The 18,597-nt window shown below is 39.6% G+C and overlaps 2 protein-coding genes across 5 annotated transcripts; both read left to right on the top strand.

Annotated features, from left to right (window-relative positions):
* Nucleotides 1-553: 553 nt before the first annotated feature.
* On the top strand, nucleotides 554-4,129 carry mettl2a (methyltransferase 2A, methylcytidine). The gene is made up of 9 exons (XM_085156951.1): nucleotides 554-729; nucleotides 1,258-1,346; nucleotides 1,769-2,037; nucleotides 2,154-2,203; nucleotides 2,308-2,368; nucleotides 2,458-2,597; nucleotides 2,691-2,797; nucleotides 3,201-3,266; nucleotides 3,363-4,129. Exons 1-9 carry the CDS (start codon nucleotides 578-580, stop codon nucleotides 3,503-3,505), a joined length of 1,077 nt encoding a protein of 358 aa, XP_085013077.1. The 5' UTR covers nucleotides 554-577; the 3' UTR covers nucleotides 3,506-4,129.
* A 152-nt stretch (nucleotides 4,130-4,281) lies between these two features.
* tlk2 (tousled-like kinase 2) lies at nucleotides 4,282-17,910 on the top strand. Of its 4 annotated transcripts, none has more exons than XM_085156949.1 (21): nucleotides 4,282-4,441; nucleotides 6,152-6,234; nucleotides 7,724-7,801; nucleotides 7,929-7,995; nucleotides 8,077-8,120; nucleotides 8,314-8,412; nucleotides 8,920-9,018; nucleotides 9,234-9,326; nucleotides 9,527-9,637; nucleotides 9,791-9,927; nucleotides 10,608-10,760; nucleotides 10,872-10,938; nucleotides 11,040-11,137; nucleotides 12,131-12,212; nucleotides 12,440-12,531; nucleotides 12,652-12,741; nucleotides 12,829-12,998; nucleotides 13,499-13,637; nucleotides 15,296-15,407; nucleotides 16,169-16,276; nucleotides 16,412-17,910. In XM_085156949.1, exons 2-21 carry the CDS (start codon nucleotides 6,154-6,156, stop codon nucleotides 16,583-16,585), a joined length of 2,094 nt encoding a protein of 697 aa, XP_085013075.1. In that variant the 5' UTR covers nucleotides 4,282-4,441; nucleotides 6,152-6,153; the 3' UTR covers nucleotides 16,586-17,910. The 4 variants fall into 4 exon arrangements, with proteins under 4 accessions (XP_085013075.1, XP_085013074.1, XP_085013073.1 ...); XM_085156948.1 differs by lacking the exon at nucleotides 4,282-4,441 and adding an exon at nucleotides 4,448-4,690; XM_085156947.1 differs by lacking the exon at nucleotides 4,282-4,441 and adding an exon at nucleotides 4,448-5,074.
* Nucleotides 17,911-18,597: the final 687 nt, after the last annotated feature.

The raw sequence follows: 18,597 nt of genomic DNA, 5'->3' as shown, positions 1-18,597 counted from the left end.
CTGTTCTTTTTGCATATGTGTGGTTTTTTTGAGTGTGTGTGTTTGTTTGTTGTTGTTTTTTTTTTTGTTTTTTTTTGCTGCTGATACAACCAAATTTCCCCTTGTGGGACAATTAAATTATTATTCTATTCTATTCTATTCTAAATATCCGTCATCAAATGAATCTAATCTAAAATCTGAATCTAAAACTTTCCTACACGATCAGACAAGAGTATTTTTAAAGACGGGTTTTAGTACGTTTTTCTAAATGAACCTCCCGAAAATCTTCCTAACATATGTTTCCCTCTAGTGTATGAACACCTGTAAGTGCTACCAGAAAAATAACAAAGTGGAAACATGTGAAAAAAGAGTAGTGTAAAGAATTAAAACTAGCCTCTCTTCTTTTTTTAAAAAAAATACAGCGTAAATCTCCCGATAGTTTTACTATCAGAGCTTGAAATATGTATCATTATTATTATTTTATTTTATTTGTTAAATACAGCTGTTAGGGCTTTTCACGTTAGTTGTAATATTTCCTCTTGCCTTTGAATGCATCATAATTAAACGTCCGCCCCTTCTTCCGTACGTCAGTTCCAACATGGCGGCGCCCCACGCTGTGGACGGGGTGGAGGGAGGCAGCGGCGAAACCGGGTTGACGCTGTCGGATTCATCTACCTGTGATGTGAAGAGACCTCAGTTTGGGACACGTTTCCTTACAGACCCACGACAGGTCTTCCAGCATAACGCATGGTCGGTATCTTTTATAAGAACTCCCCCCAATGGAGCAGACATATGTTCCTGTGCATCTCTGTCAAGGCTGCTCACTCGGACACTGTTATGACTTGCCATAGATTGTGTGTAGTTCTGCGAGCCGTTATTTTTTAACATTGACATTAATTTAATGTTAACATGACATTATGTTAACACTTAAAATAACATTAACTGAATATGAATTTCTCCTACAATGTAATCACGGGACATGGGTTGAACTGGTTGCTAAATAACATCTATAAAATTATTGCCAAGTATTTCTCTGCACCTGATTGGTCAGCCTTTCATATCTAAATACGGAGTTATATATAAAACATCTTTAACGTGTAGCAAAGATTTGTGTAAAAATGTTCAGGCTACATGTCAAAGTACTTTGCAGATTTTATTACACCTGCTTACAACCCATCACCAATCTGAGTGAAAGTGTCATATCTTTAAGTATTTCAGGATTGAGAGTGTTTTTGTGTGCCACGTTGCTTTGAGATAATGGGGGTTTCTCACCATCAGGGACAATGTGGAGTGGACCGATGAACAAGAAGCAACCGCTAAGAAGAAAGTCTTAGAAAACAGTCAGCCGCTACCTCCAGAGAAACAAGGTTGCATCATTGCAGTTATACACATAAACCGCACAATGTGTGACAGTAAAGACCAGTAAGAGATGTATAGCTTATTGATGAGGAGGACAGCCATCCCCAATGTTGCATCGACTTTCCTTTCATTTTTTGCTTCTTGTGAAAGCGACCAGATCTCTGTTGCTGCCGTTAGCACAACAAGACTGTAGCTGTCATTAATTTTTAACCACTTTTTTCAACTTCACCTTAACTTTACAGGTTATGAGATATTATAGTTTGTTTGTGTTTTTTTTAATTTTGTTTTTAAATAGACTTGCAAGAATTTCAGGCAAACTTTTATTCACCTTGTCATTATGAAGTATTATGTGTAGAATTTTGAGGTAAAAATTAATTAATGCTCCATTACTTAAACGCTTGCTTTACTTTGCTTTGCTTTACCTTTGCAGAGGAATACGACAGCCGGGCCAATGAGTACTGGAACGGCTTTTACACAATCCACGAGAATCGTTTCTTTAAAGACCGTCACTGGCTCTTCACAGAGTTCCCAGAGTTGGCCCCACAGTGCAGCCTGAACCATGAATCGCACCCTGGTGCCTCTGGTGCAGTAGAAAGTCAGCAGAACAGTCAGGACGGAGAGCAAAGCGGGGAACATGCAGCTTTGTCTCACACTGATGGTGACTTTCCTGGCTCGTCTGCCACCTATCGCATACTGGAGGTGAGACAGTATAACGAAAGTTAGCTAAACTTAGCTAAATTTTCAGTTAAAGGTTTTAAGAGGATTTGTTGTCATGAAACAGTTTTACTGTTTTCTTTATATAAAACTCTATACAGGTTGGATGTGGTGTGGGAAACACAGTTTTTCCAATACTAAAGACCAACAAGTAAGTGCTGGCAAAACATTTCAATCTATGTTTAAAAAGCACACATCTTATTTTTTCTCTTGCAGTATAATGTGAACCATAAAACAATAATTTGCCCTTTGCAGTGATCCAGGACTCTTTGTTTACTGCTGTGACTTCTCCAGCACTGCTGTGGAATTAGTCAAGGTGAGATAATGATGATGGGATCATGAAAGGATGATCATTTCTCAGGTTGTAATCTAGCTAATAAATTAAAACTGTCCTCTTGTCATCAGAGTAATCCAGAGTACGACCCAGGGCGTTGTTATGCCTTTGTTCACGACTTGAGCGATGTAGAAGCCAATTACCCCATCCCTGAGGGAACCCTTGATGTTATAGTGCTAATCTTTGTTCTATCAGCTCTGCATCCCAAGAAGTATGAACTTCTTTTTTTCCCTCTTTCCTTTTGTTTTACTCGGTGGAAGTAATTAAATTTTCACTGCTTCTTATACTTTCACCCTAACTTCAGGATGCAAGCATCCATCAGTAGATTAGCACGCCTCCTGAAGCCCGGTGGAGTGATGCTGCTCAGGGACTATGGACGCTACGATATGGCACAGCTCCGCTTCAAGAAAGGTTAGGATAAAGTTCTGCAAGACACAGGGTTCAAAATTTTCCACAGTTTGGTGTTTAAAAACATTTTTTTACCTGCTGTAACATGCTTTCTTTTTTTTTAGGTAATTCCAAATCTGTAAAACCCATGATAGTGAATTAAAAAGTGGTTACGAAAATGAGTGAGAGATGGTCTTAAATATGTTTAAAATGCATTAAGAACTGCTTAAAATGCAAAAAGTAACAGTAAATCTAGCTGTGCAAGAAGTTCAAATTTGAGGTTTAAAAGGGCGATATATTAATGGATCCATGTATGTAATATTATTATGTAATATTACCATGTTCTGGCTTATTATTTACATGACAATGATATGTTATTTTCTACAAGTTGCTGGAAAATAATGTGCTTGTGGTTTGGTTTTTTTAGGAAGGTGTCTCGCCGAAAACTTTTATGTCCGAGGCGATGGAACGCAAGTATATTTTTTTACTCAAGGTACAAAAAAGGTTTTAATAAAGATTTATTGGGGTTTATTTTTGTAGAGTTGCTTTCTGATGGTGTATCCAAAAAATATTTCTGTGCTCATTTTAGATGAGCTCCATGAGCTGTTCACTCAGGCTAAGCTGGAGAAAGTGCAGAACCTTGTGGACAGAAGGCTACAGGTGAACAGAGGGAAACAACTCACCATGTACAGGGTGTGGATTCAGTGCAAATACCGCCAGGCTCCAGTTTAGCCACCTGGGTGCGAAAGTGGGGAGAACCCACCTGACTTGACTGTCAACTACAGCCAAAATTTAGGAAGTGAAGAGAAGGTGGTGCTTGCTTTTTCCAGTGGGTGTATGGAGTGGACATGAAAAGCTTTGTGATGAAGGGAATGCAACAGAATATTTACATACTGTAAAGGTTTTACACTATCCCAGCTGCTAAACTGCAGATGGACACTTTTTTTCCTAAGTTTCCTGATGGTGCAGCAGTCCTAGCTGCAATAGTCATGTCTTGTCACTTTCTTATGGAAGCCTGTTTCAGCCACTAGAAAAAAAAAATTACCAGGCAGAGCTAAGTCTAAATTTCAAGTTATCTCGAAATTTCAAGTTGGGTTGCTGAAAATTTCAATTTACTAACTAGATCTCTTAAAATATCACCTTTAATAAGTCAAAATTTCGAAGTACTAAATCAAAACTTTGACTTGAGAAAGACAAAAACATTTTTTTCAGTGATTGTTCAGTTCAGTTATTTAAGAAAGTGCTGGTTACCTGTATGTTTCTCTTCTGACATATTGTTCCTGATGTTTTGAAATAAACTGAATGTTTTTTAAGATTTTCCCTTTTGTACATGCAAAATAAAAATAAATTAAAAAAAAATGAAGTTTATTTTTAATTTAGTATTTAAAATACCTTGAAAATTTCAAGGTTGTGCTTTTTTCCGATGCTACTTTGCTTTACATCTCACGTTTAGTGGTTGACTGGCTGGTTAGGAAAAAAAGACAACAAATCAGTTAGCAATTTGTTGATATTAAGTCCGTAAAGTATGTGGGTGTGAACAAGATGGGAACTTTCTGATAAGTGATCCTTTTAGTAACTGTGGGTGGGCGCTGGTAAATTGTATTGTGTACAGAGGGATTTGCTATTGGTCCAGACAAGAGATTTGGAGCAGGCGTGGACTGGATGAAGGTGAAAATACTTGACCAATCTCACGAGAAAATATGAGATTTTACTGATTATTGTTTACATTGCAAAAAACATGAGAACCGAACCGAATCGATCCGGATTCAGCTGAAACGCCTGCAACAGCACAACTTCCGAAATAGATTGGTTTCTTCCCTGAAGCGAGGAAGGCGACTGGAGACGAACTTTGTTTTGGTCGAGCTGACACCCAGGACCCTAAATTCATCACATCACCGGGGGAGATAAAGATAGGGGGTAACTAACGCTAGCTTAAAGACATCATTTATACCTGGTGAAAAACGCAGGATCTCGAGGGTCGCCATTGTGTGGAACGAGATAACCCGACCGATGCACGGTATGGTCCTCGGAGAGAGGGATGTGATGGGGATCCCCGCCTAACTGGTATAGAAAGGCGGGTTTGGGATACCCGGAGTTGTCGAGGCCTCCGAGGGAATCCTCCGTCGTCAACCCTGAGCTACGCAGCGCGCTCCCGTGTCTTGATCGTTGCAATAAGCACGCGAGGGACGCGGCTGTGGATGCGGCCTAGCCTGGGAGGGTCTGCCGAGAAAAGGGGGAGACAACAGAGACAGTTTCGGGGTTAACAGGCCCTTCAGAGGACCGTGAAAATATTAAATTACAGTAAGTATTTCGGTTGGCTGTCGAACAAAATGACATATCTGGGCATGCCTCTCGCTACATGGAGACTTCGTGGCACGAGCACCTGGCAAAACAGAACAGAGAAGATGCTTCTTTTTTGAGTTAGCCCGTTGGATACCTAACGCTAGCCATGTAATATGTTCGTAAAACCCCTTACTGTTTCGGGGTTCAATTTACTATTTATTTGCTTAAGCGGCCATTTGATCGAGCAGGAATAATCAACGTTTGTCTGTTCTGGGAGCATTAATTGTTTGTCAAAATCCAATCTTTATGTTACTAGCTAACGTTAACTGTTAGCTGCTGTATTGCAATGCTACGCTAAGTGATGTCCAACATCGGTAGACTTGTAGCTCATTTAGCTCATTTTTCAGTCTTGGCTGATTACTTCGCGGGTTATTCACAGGGGATCTTTTAGATCAATATGTTGTCATTATAACGTTGAGCCAGCCAAACCTGTAATGAGTAGAATTAAGGGCTGTTTGACATGGATTGACATGGATACCACAGGTTGCACTTTTTATTTCAATCCATGCAATTCATAGATAACTGACTTAGAACACAGTGTTGGGCGTGTAACGTTAACCTTTGCATAAGCTAGCAAGCTGGACCCTTATTGTCTATTGTGGCCTTTTCCATTGCTGTAAGTGTACTTGGCAGCCCCTCCATTAGTGACCTTTCATAACTCCAGCGCCATGTAACTTAGGCCTATAATGCCAGGGCGTTATCACATGATGCTATAATTTCCAAGCAATCACTACACACATCTGGCCCACGTCTTTAATGCCTATTAAGTGTCTGTTATTAGCTATGTGTTGGGCTAGCTTGTGCAATATATTATTGAGTAACAAAGTTTAATGGCTGGTACTTGCTGAACACATGATGTATAACATTGTTGTCAAGCTTATTGATGACTCAGAACAGGAATTTTCCACATCCATATAGTTAAAAACAGCCATGAGTCATCACAAAAGATGGCTTTTGAAACAGTGAACCCTCACTCCCACTTGAATATTCCACACTCTTCAACACCTTCCTTAATCTGTGCTCTTGTCTCTGCAGCCATGATGGAAGAACTGCATAGCTTGGACCCCCGACGGCAGGAGCTGCTGGAGGCTCGCTTCACAGGGGTCGGTGTGGCAAAGGTTTGTGTTACAGCAGATGTCACAAAGGTGAAGCATCGGAAGTCTAGTCAGAGAGCTTATTAGAATTACAGATTTTCTCAATTAAACATTTTTGTGAATCTCTTTCCTTTCTTTGTCTAACTCAGCCTCAGTATCATTCTGCTGTTTGGCCTGGACAAGCTTGGCCCCACTCCTTTTCTTTGTCTGTCTCTGGAGAAGGTTGAGCTGTGTCTGTGTTTTTTGGCTGGTGTGATATGGCATCTCTCCCTGGCTCATGATGTAGCGGCTGTATATGCAAGTGGTGATGCCTGCCAAAAAGGCCACAGACGGGACAGGGGTGGTAGAGGGAGGAGTGAAAGCAGAAGAGGAATGCAGAAATGGTTCTTGACCAGGTGTAAGTGAAGGCAGCATTTAGCCTCACACCCCTTTCTTGCTACATGGATGGAGCTGTCTTTGTGGAAGGTGATCTTGGAACAGTTAGGGAGTGAGAGTCAGCGCCAGGAGTGGGCCTTGTGCCAGCCATAGGCAGAGCAGAGCCCAGAGCATGGCATGGCTGCTGCCGCAGAGAAGATGGCGGCTCTTGCTAAGGCATCATGCCACAACCACCCTGTATGACAAGACAAGCAATGTGTGTGTGCGGGGGGATTTAGAAAGTCAGGGACAAGTAATTCTACAACCCGCTCTGAAGAAATATGGGTTGGTGGTCTAAAAGCCTTCAATCTTACATAGAAGTTTTGAGTTTTTTTCTTTGACCTTGGAAAGCCTCGTGGCACTGCTACTGTATTTGTTATCACTGACTTGGCATGAAAATTGTTGTCCTTTGCAGACAAAGATGTAGAGCACCTTTTGATAATGGAGCATAGGGGGGTTAGAATCTGTTGAAAAGTGCCCCCTTTTTTTGTAAAACAACCAAGATATATATGAATTTGGAGGGGGTTAAAAAGAAACCATCATTCGTAAATGATGCGAGGCATCTTTTCAATGTCTTTCTCTGGAGAGGGGCACTAGTTAAGACTATAGTGAACAGGAGAAAAATAGATGACATTATCTAAAGGTGACGGAGAGACAGAGGAATATATCCCCAGCAGCATGCCTAATGTTCAGCCATTTTAGGAGGGTTCAGTGAGAGAGCTCTAGTGTGCTCTGAATGACTAAGTATCTCTCCCTGATTGGACAGTGCCTCCTGAATTTTGATGTGAATCACTTGATTGACAGGCATCACCTAGGGAACCAGCATTAGAACCGATGCAGGTCTACATTCTGTGGGAAGTTAATGGTGATGGTATTTAGCCAAGCCTCCGCATCCTTTCCCTCAGTTTGTCACCCATTTTACTCTCTTTTCAAACTCGTTCTCTCTCGCTCTTGCTCTCTCTCTCTTTCTCTCACACACACGGGCATGCATTTTGAGGATGAAATTTTATTTCTACATGTCTCTTGCACCTTTTAAGCATACGTGTGGTTATTTGCTCTCTGTAAATTCTCTCATGTATTTTTACCTGATTTTTAATAGGGCTCAGGTCAGAATCAAAATGAGTCATCCAATCAGAGTCTATGCAGTGTGGGCTCTCTCAGTGACAAAGAGCTAGAGGTTAGTCTCAACCCTTACAGCATTATTTTTTGTTGTTGTTTATGTTGTTTTTTTTTTTTAATGCCAACCCCATCTCCGGGTATTACATTGTGATGCATTTGGCTGATGCATGCTACTTTCCTCACAGACTCCTGAGAAAAAGGCAAATGACCAGAGAGTGAGGAAACGCAAAGCAGACCACTTTGACAGCCAAGGTAGGATTGTGTCTGAGTTCTTTCTATCACGTGTCCCACATTTCCTCAGCTTTTTCTGAACTCCTCGATTCTCTGTTCCAGCCAAAGCGGGAGCAAGAGGACATAAAATTAGTGATTATTTTGAGGTGAGTGGCAGAAAATGTTCTCCCTTTTTTGTGCTGGGAACAGCTAAGCTCACATCCTCTGGAATGCTTCAGTGTGGGGGGTATAATATTTCACATATCTTATAACACCTTCTTATAGCCACCTTGGTCTTTTCCATTGAACTGCTTTTTTCTTTTTCTTCTTCCATTCGTTCTTCCTTTACCTGTCTATCAGTTTGCGGGAGGTAGCGGTCCTGGTACCAGCCCTGCCAGGGGAATTCCACCAGTGGTCCGCTCTTCCCCACAGCACTCTCTGTCCAACCCCCCTGTCATGGTGAGCATGTTTGCTCTGTGGTCTTTCTTGTGCTTTTCTTTACTCTTATTTTTTATTTTTTTCAAATCTCAGCACTTTCCATTGTCTCTTTCACCTATCTTATTAAGAAGATGTAAAGAATCAAATGTGGTCTATAAATGCCCCTGTACAGAATCTGTGTTTGGTGCAGTACAAAAAAGTATTGAATGAGAAATGGCTTATTTAATACTGTTTGTCAAACATAAAGGCAACTATTAATGTTATAATCCAAAAGAGTTTAGATAAACCTGTTGCACATTTACTACTTTTGTAAACCAGAGGCCTTGCATCTCTCCAAGTAAAATGAATTGTTTAATACACCTGAGCTTCTTTTTGTCATCCAAAACTTTAGACTTGTCTATTTTATCTCATATGCTTCTTGTTTACTCTCAGATTGCGGTTTCCATAAATGTTCTTGTTCCAGATTGCTACCATGTTTTATCACAACTATTGTGATGAAGGCGACTGATGAGTGTTTCTATCTTCCAGGTGCAGCAAGGAAGCCCGTCATCCGTCAGCTCCAACACAGAACACTCCTCTTGTTCACTGAAGCCTCCTTCTCTTCACGTGCTCCACAAAGCCACACAGGTACTGGACACACTCTTCCAGCTGGTTGTTTGTCTGATTTAACTCTTATTTGAATTGTATGTTGGTAAATAGTCAGCATATGTACCAACAAGTCACAAGCAGTCATTATAAGATGGAAGATATTGTTAGATGAAACTACTTGTTGCACTGCATTTCACTGTGATGTAGACTGAGCCAGCATTAACCGACACTTTTGTGCTCAATGTACCCTTTAGTCTGACCTTACTATAGAGAAACTAACAGCAATGGAGAACAACAAGAACTCTGACCTGGAGAAGAAGGAGGGCCGCATAGACGATTTGTTGCGGGTACTAATCTCATTACACTTCACCCCTGCTACTCTGCTTGCAATTTTCATTGGTTTTGAGAATATCATGTTTTCTGTCTTGGTTTTTTTTTTCACTCAAGGCATGTTAGAGTTGACATTTCTGCTTTTATAAACAAGTGTTATTTTTGTTCATTCTTCATATATGAACGTTTTTGTGCTTGATTATATGTTCTCTTCCAGGCCAACTGTGATCTGAGGAGGCAAATTGATGAACAACAGAGAATGCTAGAGCGATACAAGGAACGTTTAAATAAATGTGTGACCATGTCCAAGAAGCTTCTGATTGAAAAGGTATGTTTATGCATTGATGTAATTTTAAACTATTCGTTTCCAAAGTGAATAAGTCATTAAATTAATGAGCTACTTAAACAAATCCTGAAATACGGCACTTCACAATAAATAATCCAGCTTTAATGCCTGTCTTTCTTCCCTCCCTTATTCCAGTCTAAACAAGAGAAGATGGCATGTCGGGATAAAAGTATGCAGGATAGGCTTCGACTGGGTCATTTCACCACAGTGAGACACGGTGCATCTTTCACTGAGCAGTGGACAGATGGATATGCTTTCCAAAATCTTATCAAGTGAGGCTCTTCATGTTTAATGCATCAAGTAATTGTGCTAGTTTAAATGTTAAAATCCAACTGGAAAAATTATTTTCTTTGTTTTTTTCCAGCAGTTGTAGCAAGCAGAATCATAGTCTGAATGCTTTGTTGTGCCAAACACATTTGCTTTCCTAACAGGAGCACCTTATACTCTCTGTAGGCTCCCATTGTTAATCTTTTTGTATTATATATTTATTTTAGTTTATTTTATTATTCATATTATTCTCTGTGTGGGGATTATGCTGGAGCGGCCAGGGGAGGAAGGCCAGGTTGGTGAAAGATGGGAGAAGAAAGCAGAGGAATAGAAAAAGAAAAGAGATGGAAAGGAAGAGAGAAAAGAAGGGGGTGGGGGGTGGAAGTAGATGATGAAGCAAATGGACACGATGGGCCTCCAACTGCTGCATCTGAAAAAAAAATACACTCAAATGATACACAGCACATGAAAGACTAAACAATGGGAGGTGCACACATAAACATACAATTTTGCTGTGTGTGTGTGTGTGGAAATAATGTCGTAATCAATAATATACTAGCGCTATTTGCATTTGAACTGGATGCATGACCTTATATGAATCTACTGTTGTTGATTAATTTCCTTAGCTCATACTTGAACAAATTATTAGGTCTATTTTTCCTGCTAATGTATTGTCTATTTCCAGACAACAGGAAAGAATCAACTCCCAGCGAGAGGAGATCGAAAGGCAGAGGAAGCTGCTAGCCAAACGCAAGCCACCCTCCATGGCTCAGACGCCACCACCAAGCCTTGAGCAAAACAAACGCAAAAGCAAGGCCAATGGAGCAGAAAGTGAAGCGTATGATCCTTTTTGTTCATTTCTTTTCCCTTTTATACTAGATATCATCCCTCTGTATATTTATTTGGAGCTGCCTTTTTTTATTTTTTCTTCTTTTTTTTGGTCTTGCAGGTTATCACAGGCAGAGTACCATGAGCAGGAGGAAATCTTTAAGCTAAGATTAGGCCATCTGAAGAAGGTAATCCTCCATGTTTTTGATGCCAGTTGCTCATTATGGACCTTTTCGTTAGTTGTTTTGTTTTGTTGCACAGCTTCTGACATTTATATTTTGTTTTGCAGGAAGAGGCTGAGATCCAAGCAGAGCTAGAGAGATTGGAGCGAGTGCGAAATCTTCACATACGCGAGCTGAAAAGGATCCATAATGAAGATAATTCCCAGTAAGATTTCTTAGTCCCATTTCAGACATGGAGTACAGTCAAGCTCTGAAATTTTCTGGGGATATGTTCCCAGAGTACCTGTGAATTTAATAAAAATAAAAGGCCTATAAGTGCCTATTTTTATTGTCGTTCAAAGGGCTATAAAAATTTGTGAAGGATATTTGCCATTTCTGCAAAATTGCAGAATGTCTGCAAACGCTTATTAGTTGGGTTCTAAGGAAAAATTCACAAATGACTGAGGCCAGGAACTCTGAACTGTGACTTTGCAGGGGTACAATGTACATAGCATTGCTGTTAAAGTGACACCTTAGTCATTCATAGATAAGGTGACTTTAATTTTAATGTGTTTATACATTCCAAATCCATTTGATTAATTCCTGAACTTCACCTGTGATAATATATGCAGTTTTTTTCCTTTGTTCTCTTACTAAAAATGAATAGAGGAGAATTTTTTTATTGTGCATACAGACACAGAGTGAGTGAAGTAAGGAATCCTTTTTTTGGAGAACCAAGCTGTATAAAAAATAAAATGTTTTATGATGACCAAAATTGTAAATCTAATCTGATTATACATTGGTATTGACAGCACAGTAAGATGGACTGTTATAACTTAAAATAAGTAATGATAGTTAGATGGTTTAAAATGCTGTGTTGAAATAATTGATTAGGGTTGTACCCATTTTAGACTTCACTTCCTGAATTTTTTTTTTTTTTTTTAACTTATATTGGTATCTAATCCTTTGAAAGCCTATTTGTCAGTGTAACTGGCTTCACTCCAAGTTGTTCTTTGTTAAAACGGATAGCAAGTTTCTGGCTCCAGGTCAGTAATATTGCTTTGTTACCAGATTGTTTAGTTGGGGTAAAATGCCCTCAGTGTTGGAAACTTCTTTTGTTTTCTTAATCTCTCTCCTCCACCAAAATAACCTGAGGTGTCCTTCTGCTCCTAATACTTTTTTTTTTTTTTTTTTTTTTTTTTAACTCCGTTCTGTGCAGATTCAAAGATCACCCTACGCTAAATGACCGATACCTGCTACTCCATTTACTTGGACGGGGAGGTTTCAGTGAAGTTTACAAGGTGAGTGAGTAATGAGGAAAGAGACTGATCAGTCTTTCTTTCTTTTCTTGCATTTTCATTTTTTTTTTTTTTGTCCGTGTTTTGCTGCCTTTGCAGCATTTTCAAGTAAACGATTATGCCTGAATGTTTAAAAAAAATTATTAATAAACAGGACTTAAATCTGAAGTTCTGCTTTACCTAATAAAGCAATGGCTGCTACAGATGCTTACTGATTCACTTTTTTCCAGGCCTTTGACCTAACAGAGCAAAGGTACGTTGCGGTCAAAATTCACCAGTTAAACAAGAACTGGAGGGATGAGAAGAAGGAAAATTATCACAAGTGAGTGCTTTGCCATTTTGAGGCAATACTTTGGTATATTTAACACAGCTTTGACTGATCTTCTGTGCCATTTTAAAGTCACTTTATTTTAACTTCATTGCATAAATCCCCTATTTTCAGACATGCTTGCAGAGAATATAGAATCCATAAAGAGCTGGACCACCCACGAATAGTTAAACTCTATGACTACTTTTCACTTGACACTGACTCGTAAGTCATTGCTTTTAAAACAAATACTTGAAACTCGCACCACATTCTGCCAAGGTGCTTAAACACTTCATCTTTGTTTTGAAACAGGTTCTGCACAGTCCTGGAATACTGTGAGGGTAATGACTTGGACTTCTACCTGAAGCAGCACAAGTTAATGTCAGAGAAAGAGGGCCGCTCCATCATCATGCAGATCGTTAATGCCCTCAAGTACCTCAATGAGATCAGACCGCCCATTATCCACTACGACCTTAAACCCGGTAAGTCATCACTTTGTTAGAGCTTGGCGCATTTCTTCTTTATGTTCAATAAATAGTAATACCATCAGTAAAATTAACTACTTGCCTTCCTGCTGCAGCAATTTTTAAACTGCCTAATAGAGTGCACCGCACTGGTTATTAACAGGGAGCAAACCCTCATTCATTCATAACCAAGTAACTTTCTTTTTTCTTTTTTAATCCCTTAATCAGTAAAAAAAAAAAACCCTCTAAGATTAGCAATGTGTTTTACAAGAGTGTTGTGGGTTGACTTGGGTGTCATTAACCTGGCATGTTTTTGATGTTGGACGAAACTGGAGGTTCTAGAGAGAGCCTGTGCAAGCACAAGGAGAAACATGAAAACTCCAGAGAAAGACCCTGCCTGGGTTTGAACTTTTTGTGGAATAGAAGTGCTAAACATAGATCCACTGTGCTAGCTGCCATCTTATTTTATATTGGATATTTTCTTTCGTTCCTGTGAATCTTTTCCCCTCTCTTTTCAGGTAACATTCTGTTAGTGAACGGCACTGCTTGCGGGGAGATCAAGATCACAGACTTTGGCCTGTCAAAGATCATGGATGATGACAGCTACAACTCGGTGGATGGGATGGAGCTGACTTCACAGGGAGCAGGGACGTACTGGTAAGATTTGCGCTGAAAGATAACGGTGTTTAGAAAAGTCAGAAACAAATGTACATGAGTGGAAAACAACTCTTATCGAGCCTGCTGTTAATTGTTAAAGCTTGTATAAAAATTAGCCAATGAATTTCTGCAGATTAGTAGGAGAGAAATTTTCACACAACAGCTATCCAGTCTTTTAATGATGACGTGATGAATCCTGCTTCCGGGCCCAAAGTAGTCTGCGTTTAATAAGGCTGCTTTTTAACGTGTTTTTAATGCTCTGTATCTTGTTCTATTTAATTTCAACAAGCCCCTAAAAACAGTCAGTGATCACTGTCGGCTTCTCTCGGTTTTTATTAGTGCTAATCATTTTAAAGCTACGTTTTTAAACCCTTACGATGTAACTACAGCCCAGCCCATGCAGCAGTATATTGACTAACCTTGTATTGTGGATGGATTATCTCGGTTGTTCTCCTGACTGAAGTTTGGTCCGTTTACAGCATCCTGCCATCCGAGTGCATTTGCCCCTAACCATTGGGAACCCTCACATTAACTTTTATTGAGTGGAAAAAAGTCCTCGTTCGTCCTCCAGCCTCACTGTTTGCATTATGCTAACATAGCTGTGTCGCTAGCGATCACATAGCACATCATTATATACCAGCTAGCCCAACTTCAGTAACCCTACAAATGTCACTGCTGTTTACTTTCCTGTCTTCATTTATGTTGGAGGTGATAGCAGAGCTGTACGTGTTAATGTTTTCAGAAATCTCTCAGTCAGAACATGGTATATTATATTTAGATGGAAGCTAGCGAGCTAACTTCCTGCTAACTTCTAACGCTGTTAAATTTAATAAATTCTGTTTTCATGGATGTCTGGATATTAAACTTAACTGTCACACCCGGTAAAGCAGCAACGCTGATCATTTTATTACAGATGAAAGAATTTAGACAGTTTTTCAACTCTTAGTAATGCTGCAGTGATCGTTTGACTTGGTGACCTGCAGCGGAGTTTGTGCCCAGACATGGCTAATGACGTCAGACTTAAAGACTGGATTGGTAAAGAGAAACCATAGAGTGTCTCTGAGAGTTGGGACGTCGCTAAAATATGACACAGCTGCACAGTGAAAGCTGAGCAGGCTTATTGTCAATGGAGATGGGAATTTTGTCAGATTGTACAGCACACTGTCTGGATTGTCTGAAGGTATTGAAATTGCAAAGGAGTGAAATTAAGGGGTACTTGCAGTCACTTATGTTGAATAACTGCATTTCTTCTTAATATTGGCAGGGTAGAAATATTCAGTGTTTGTGTCATTGTAGTTGAATGGTCGAGGAATAATACCATAACAATGGAGGAAAAATGGAGAGAAAACATAATCAGGATAATGCATGTAAAACAAAAAACTGAAGTGAGGTTGTGGCTAAAAAGCATTTAAAGCAGTCCTCTACTCCTAATAGTTGTAATGTTTTTGTTAATGGTTGTTTCTGCAGTTCTGGTTTGTGTATAAGTGCATATGTAAAGGTCATCTTGCAATTTAACTCTGATTGCCTGGTTTTTATTTAGAGTGCAATGTTTATTTAAATAATTGTTATGCTATTGAATGCACCTTGAAAGTCCAGACAGTATAATTGGGCTTGCTGAAATTCATGAATATTAACATGGCTCCCGTCTTCTTTTTTAGGTACCTTCCCCCAGAGTGCTTCGTTGTTGGCAAGGAACCACCTAAAATCTCCAATAAAGTTGACGTGTGGTCTGTGGGAGTCATTTTCTACCAGTGTTTGTATGGCCGCAAGGTAGGAAACTCGCGCTGAATAAACATTTTAATAAGACAGCTGAGCTGCAGTTGGGATAATTTTAGATTTTTTTTTTTCACATTTATTTTTAGAGAAAAGAAACTTAGTGTAACTGCACTGTATAACAGCGCATGTGCATTATTTATATTCAGTTTTTGTAGATCAACTTGGTATTGTTGGTTTGGTTTTTTGTTTTGTTTTGTTTTGTTTTGTTTTGTTTTGTTTTGTTTGCATCATCCATTTAATATCCCAGAAATATTGGTGTTATTCCCTTCTATGTTTATATTTATGCCTCTTTGTTTATCTATTTGTATCTCTAGTTCTACACTTCATTTTATTTGCTTTATTGTCTGTTGTATGTGTGCTGCTATGACAACTCAATTTCCCTCTGGGATTAATAAAGTTTAGCTGATTCTTATCACATTTAACACATTCTAAATGGCACGTAGAGATTGACCTGGCTCAGGCAGAAGCAGTGTTTGTGCATGCCTACATTTTTTTTTCCATTAAAGCTAACATACTGTTCAACAACAACACAAAAATATCAGCACAAACATTTACACTCGTAACTCAAATATCTCTGTAGGCCATTCTTTTTAAAAGGTAAACTGCACATTTGGTAGTTTCTCATCCTTATTCCTCAATTTAACCCCATTAGAAATATATTGCAAATGCCTCCCAAACTGTTTTCACTCTCCTGTGTCAAACAAAAAAAAATATTGTTTTGTTTTGTTTGTTTTAACCGCTTTTTTCTTTTGCAGCCTTTTGGCCACAATCAGTCCCAGCAGGACATTTTACAGGAAAACACCATCCTGAAGGCGACAGAAGTTCAGTTTCCCCCTAAACCTGTAGTCACACCTGAAGCTAAGGTATTGCACTCATGTTTTTTGGCTTTGCATTTTCAAATACTTCAACTGTAATGCTTTTTTTTTTTTCTCTCCTTAAAATCTCTGCAGTCAAGTGCACGAAGTGTCCTTACACCCTGTTTTTTGTTCACTTTCCAGGCCTTTATAAGGCGCTGTCTAGTCTACCGTAAGGAGGACCGCATCGATGTGCACCAGCTGGCCAGTGACCCCTTCCTTATGCCCCACATCCGCAAGTCAGTGGCCTCGTCGGGCACCTCAGGCATGGCAATGGCTTCCACATCCAGCTCCTCCAACAGCAGCGCCTCAAACTGAGCCCACGCCCCTTAACTGACTAGTGAACTGAATTCTTTTAAAAGGGTGGGGTGGGGCGGGAGCGACGCCATACTGTGTCACCCCCTCCTAGCAGCATCCCACCTTGCCATGAAATGCCCAAGGGGAAACTGGTCAGATGGCAGCAAGGGGTGGGTGAGAAGTCATGGATGGTTTGGGGAGACAACATGTCACCCTTCATCCCTCTCATATCCATCTACCCCAGCCCACCTGTCCTGCTTTCTCAAAAGGGTGACATCGTTCTAGGGGTCAAAGCCCTGGATGACTCACATAGCAAGGGGCGAGTTTTTGCAGCGTGTTGGTAAAAAATGGGGTTCAATGTTCCGGAGCTTTCTTTTCTGCTTTAGAAAAAAAAAAGACAAAATAAAATGAAGTATAGAACTGCTTCAGCTTGGCCAGATGGAAAGGACTGTGGAAGGCCTCATACCTATACACACTCACAGATACATCCATGCATGAGCCATTCTGGTCCAAGGTAGTCTGAATTCCGCTAGCTCAAATATTTTTGTTTTCATTTCCCTGAACTTAACTGAGGGAACCAGGCGGGGGGCTGTTATTGTATTGAACCCTAAATATCTGTGGCACTATGTCATTCAACCTGCTGTTCTGGGAACCCTTGCCTCGAATAAATTCCAGACCTGAATAGTTTGTGACGAGGAGGGACAGAGTTGACAGTCTCATGTACCCCCTCCCTCGCATATCCTCGTCAAACTCCTGTGACCAAAGCGTATAACTTCCAGATGGTGGCAGTGTTTCACCTCTGTTTTTATAATGAATGGTTTTAGAGTTGTGCTACTTGATATGGGGTGGAAGCTGTTGAGAGGAGATCCGTTTTAACAATTTTTTTTAAACTTCTCAATTTAAACCAGTTTAATGGGGAAAACTGTTGTTTTTCAAGTTGCCTTTAATTAGAACTGTTAATGTTTTTGTTTGCCCCCTTCCCCACTCCCCCACCATAAACACACATATTTATTTAGGTATGTTTGAATTTATTTTTGGCCAATAAGATGCAAGGGACTGGTTTACTTTATAGTACTGTTGGGGGAGATTGGGCCTTAGCAGAAAGTTGCATAAAACATTAAATACTATTGGTTAAAATGTGTCTGTTGTTCTTGTTTTCTGTGTGATGGGGTTACCATCGCATCTTTCTTTCTATCTTCATTTTAAATGCAGGTGTATTCATGAGCATATGTATCTTTTTAATTATTTGTCCCTTCGATGTTCCTTTAGAATCGATTTAATTGACTATGAATGAAATTTGCATTCAGCCCCATTTGGCTGCAGATGAGTTGAGTCACTGTTTCCAGTCATTATGCAAATGGACTGTTTATAAAGTTAGGGAAACCTGCAGTCATAAAGTATTTTTTCCCGCTGAAAATCCTACATCCAGATGAACAGAATCAACTTTTTGGCACTTATAATTTATTCTTCAATAATTGAGCAAATGAAAGTTGTGGCAAGGAAACAAAGAATGGACACAAACAGTCTGAAGAAACTTTACGTAATAGCGAAGCTCAATGCAACAGTTATAAATCGGATTACAATTACAGATTTTTCTGACTTCTGCTTTTCTACAGTTGCATGAAGGGCAGCATTTATACAGCTATTTTTAAAGCCCACACTCAGTGGGTTCTCATTTGTGTGTCTGCGGTGGCAGGCTTAGTAATAGTTGATGTATTTTGTATTTGAAGACAACTGGAGAACTCAGTCGTAACAGACCTAGTTTTTAATTTTCTAATGTCAGTTTTTTTCCTTGTACACAGAGTTGGCAACTCACTCATTCTAATTCAAACTTTATCCTATCGTTATTAAAAAGCTTTATAAATTAGTTGTTTTAAGTGGTACTTGGTGTGAAACCCTTGTAATGTAAAATCTTTAATGCTGCATTACAGGTTATTTGGCATGTTCACATCCTTCAACTCAAGTCTCTACTATAGCAGGTCTCACGAGTAAGCCATGATAACTTTTCTGACAAAGGAGCTTAATAAGCTGAT

The sequence above is a fragment of the Neolamprologus multifasciatus genome, chromosome 4 (assembly GCF_963576455.1).
Source record: "Neolamprologus multifasciatus chromosome 4, fNeoMul1.2, whole genome shotgun sequence".
Taxonomy (NCBI): Eukaryota; Metazoa; Chordata; class Actinopteri; order Cichliformes; family Cichlidae; genus Neolamprologus; species Neolamprologus multifasciatus.
The sequence above is the reverse complement of the archived record's forward strand: the minus strand, read 5'-3'. Positions and strand labels throughout refer to the sequence as shown.

Bases quoted from the DNA above. Each gene is read 5' to 3' on its own strand.
- mettl2a (XM_085156951.1), top strand. From the start codon at position 578: ATGGCGGCGCCCCACGCTGTGGACGGGGTGGAGGGAGGCAGCGGCGAA. The intron at 2,369-2,457 runs GTGAGATAATGA...TCTTGTCATCAG, and splicing joins CTGCTGTGGAATTAGTCAAG to AGTAATCCAGAGTACGACCC. The intron at 3,267-3,362 runs GTACAAAAAAGG...TGCTCATTTTAG, and splicing joins AGTATATTTTTTTACTCAAG to ATGAGCTCCATGAGCTGTTC.
- tlk2 (XM_085156949.1), top strand. From the start codon at position 6,154: ATGATGGAAGAACTGCATAGCTTGGACCCCCGACGGCAGGAGCTGCTG. The intron at 8,121-8,313 runs GTGAGTGGCAGA...CCTGTCTATCAG, and splicing joins AAATTAGTGATTATTTTGAG to TTTGCGGGAGGTAGCGGTCC. The intron at 12,999-13,498 runs GTAAGTCATCAC...CTCTCTTTTCAG, and splicing joins CCACTACGACCTTAAACCCG to GTAACATTCTGTTAGTGAAC.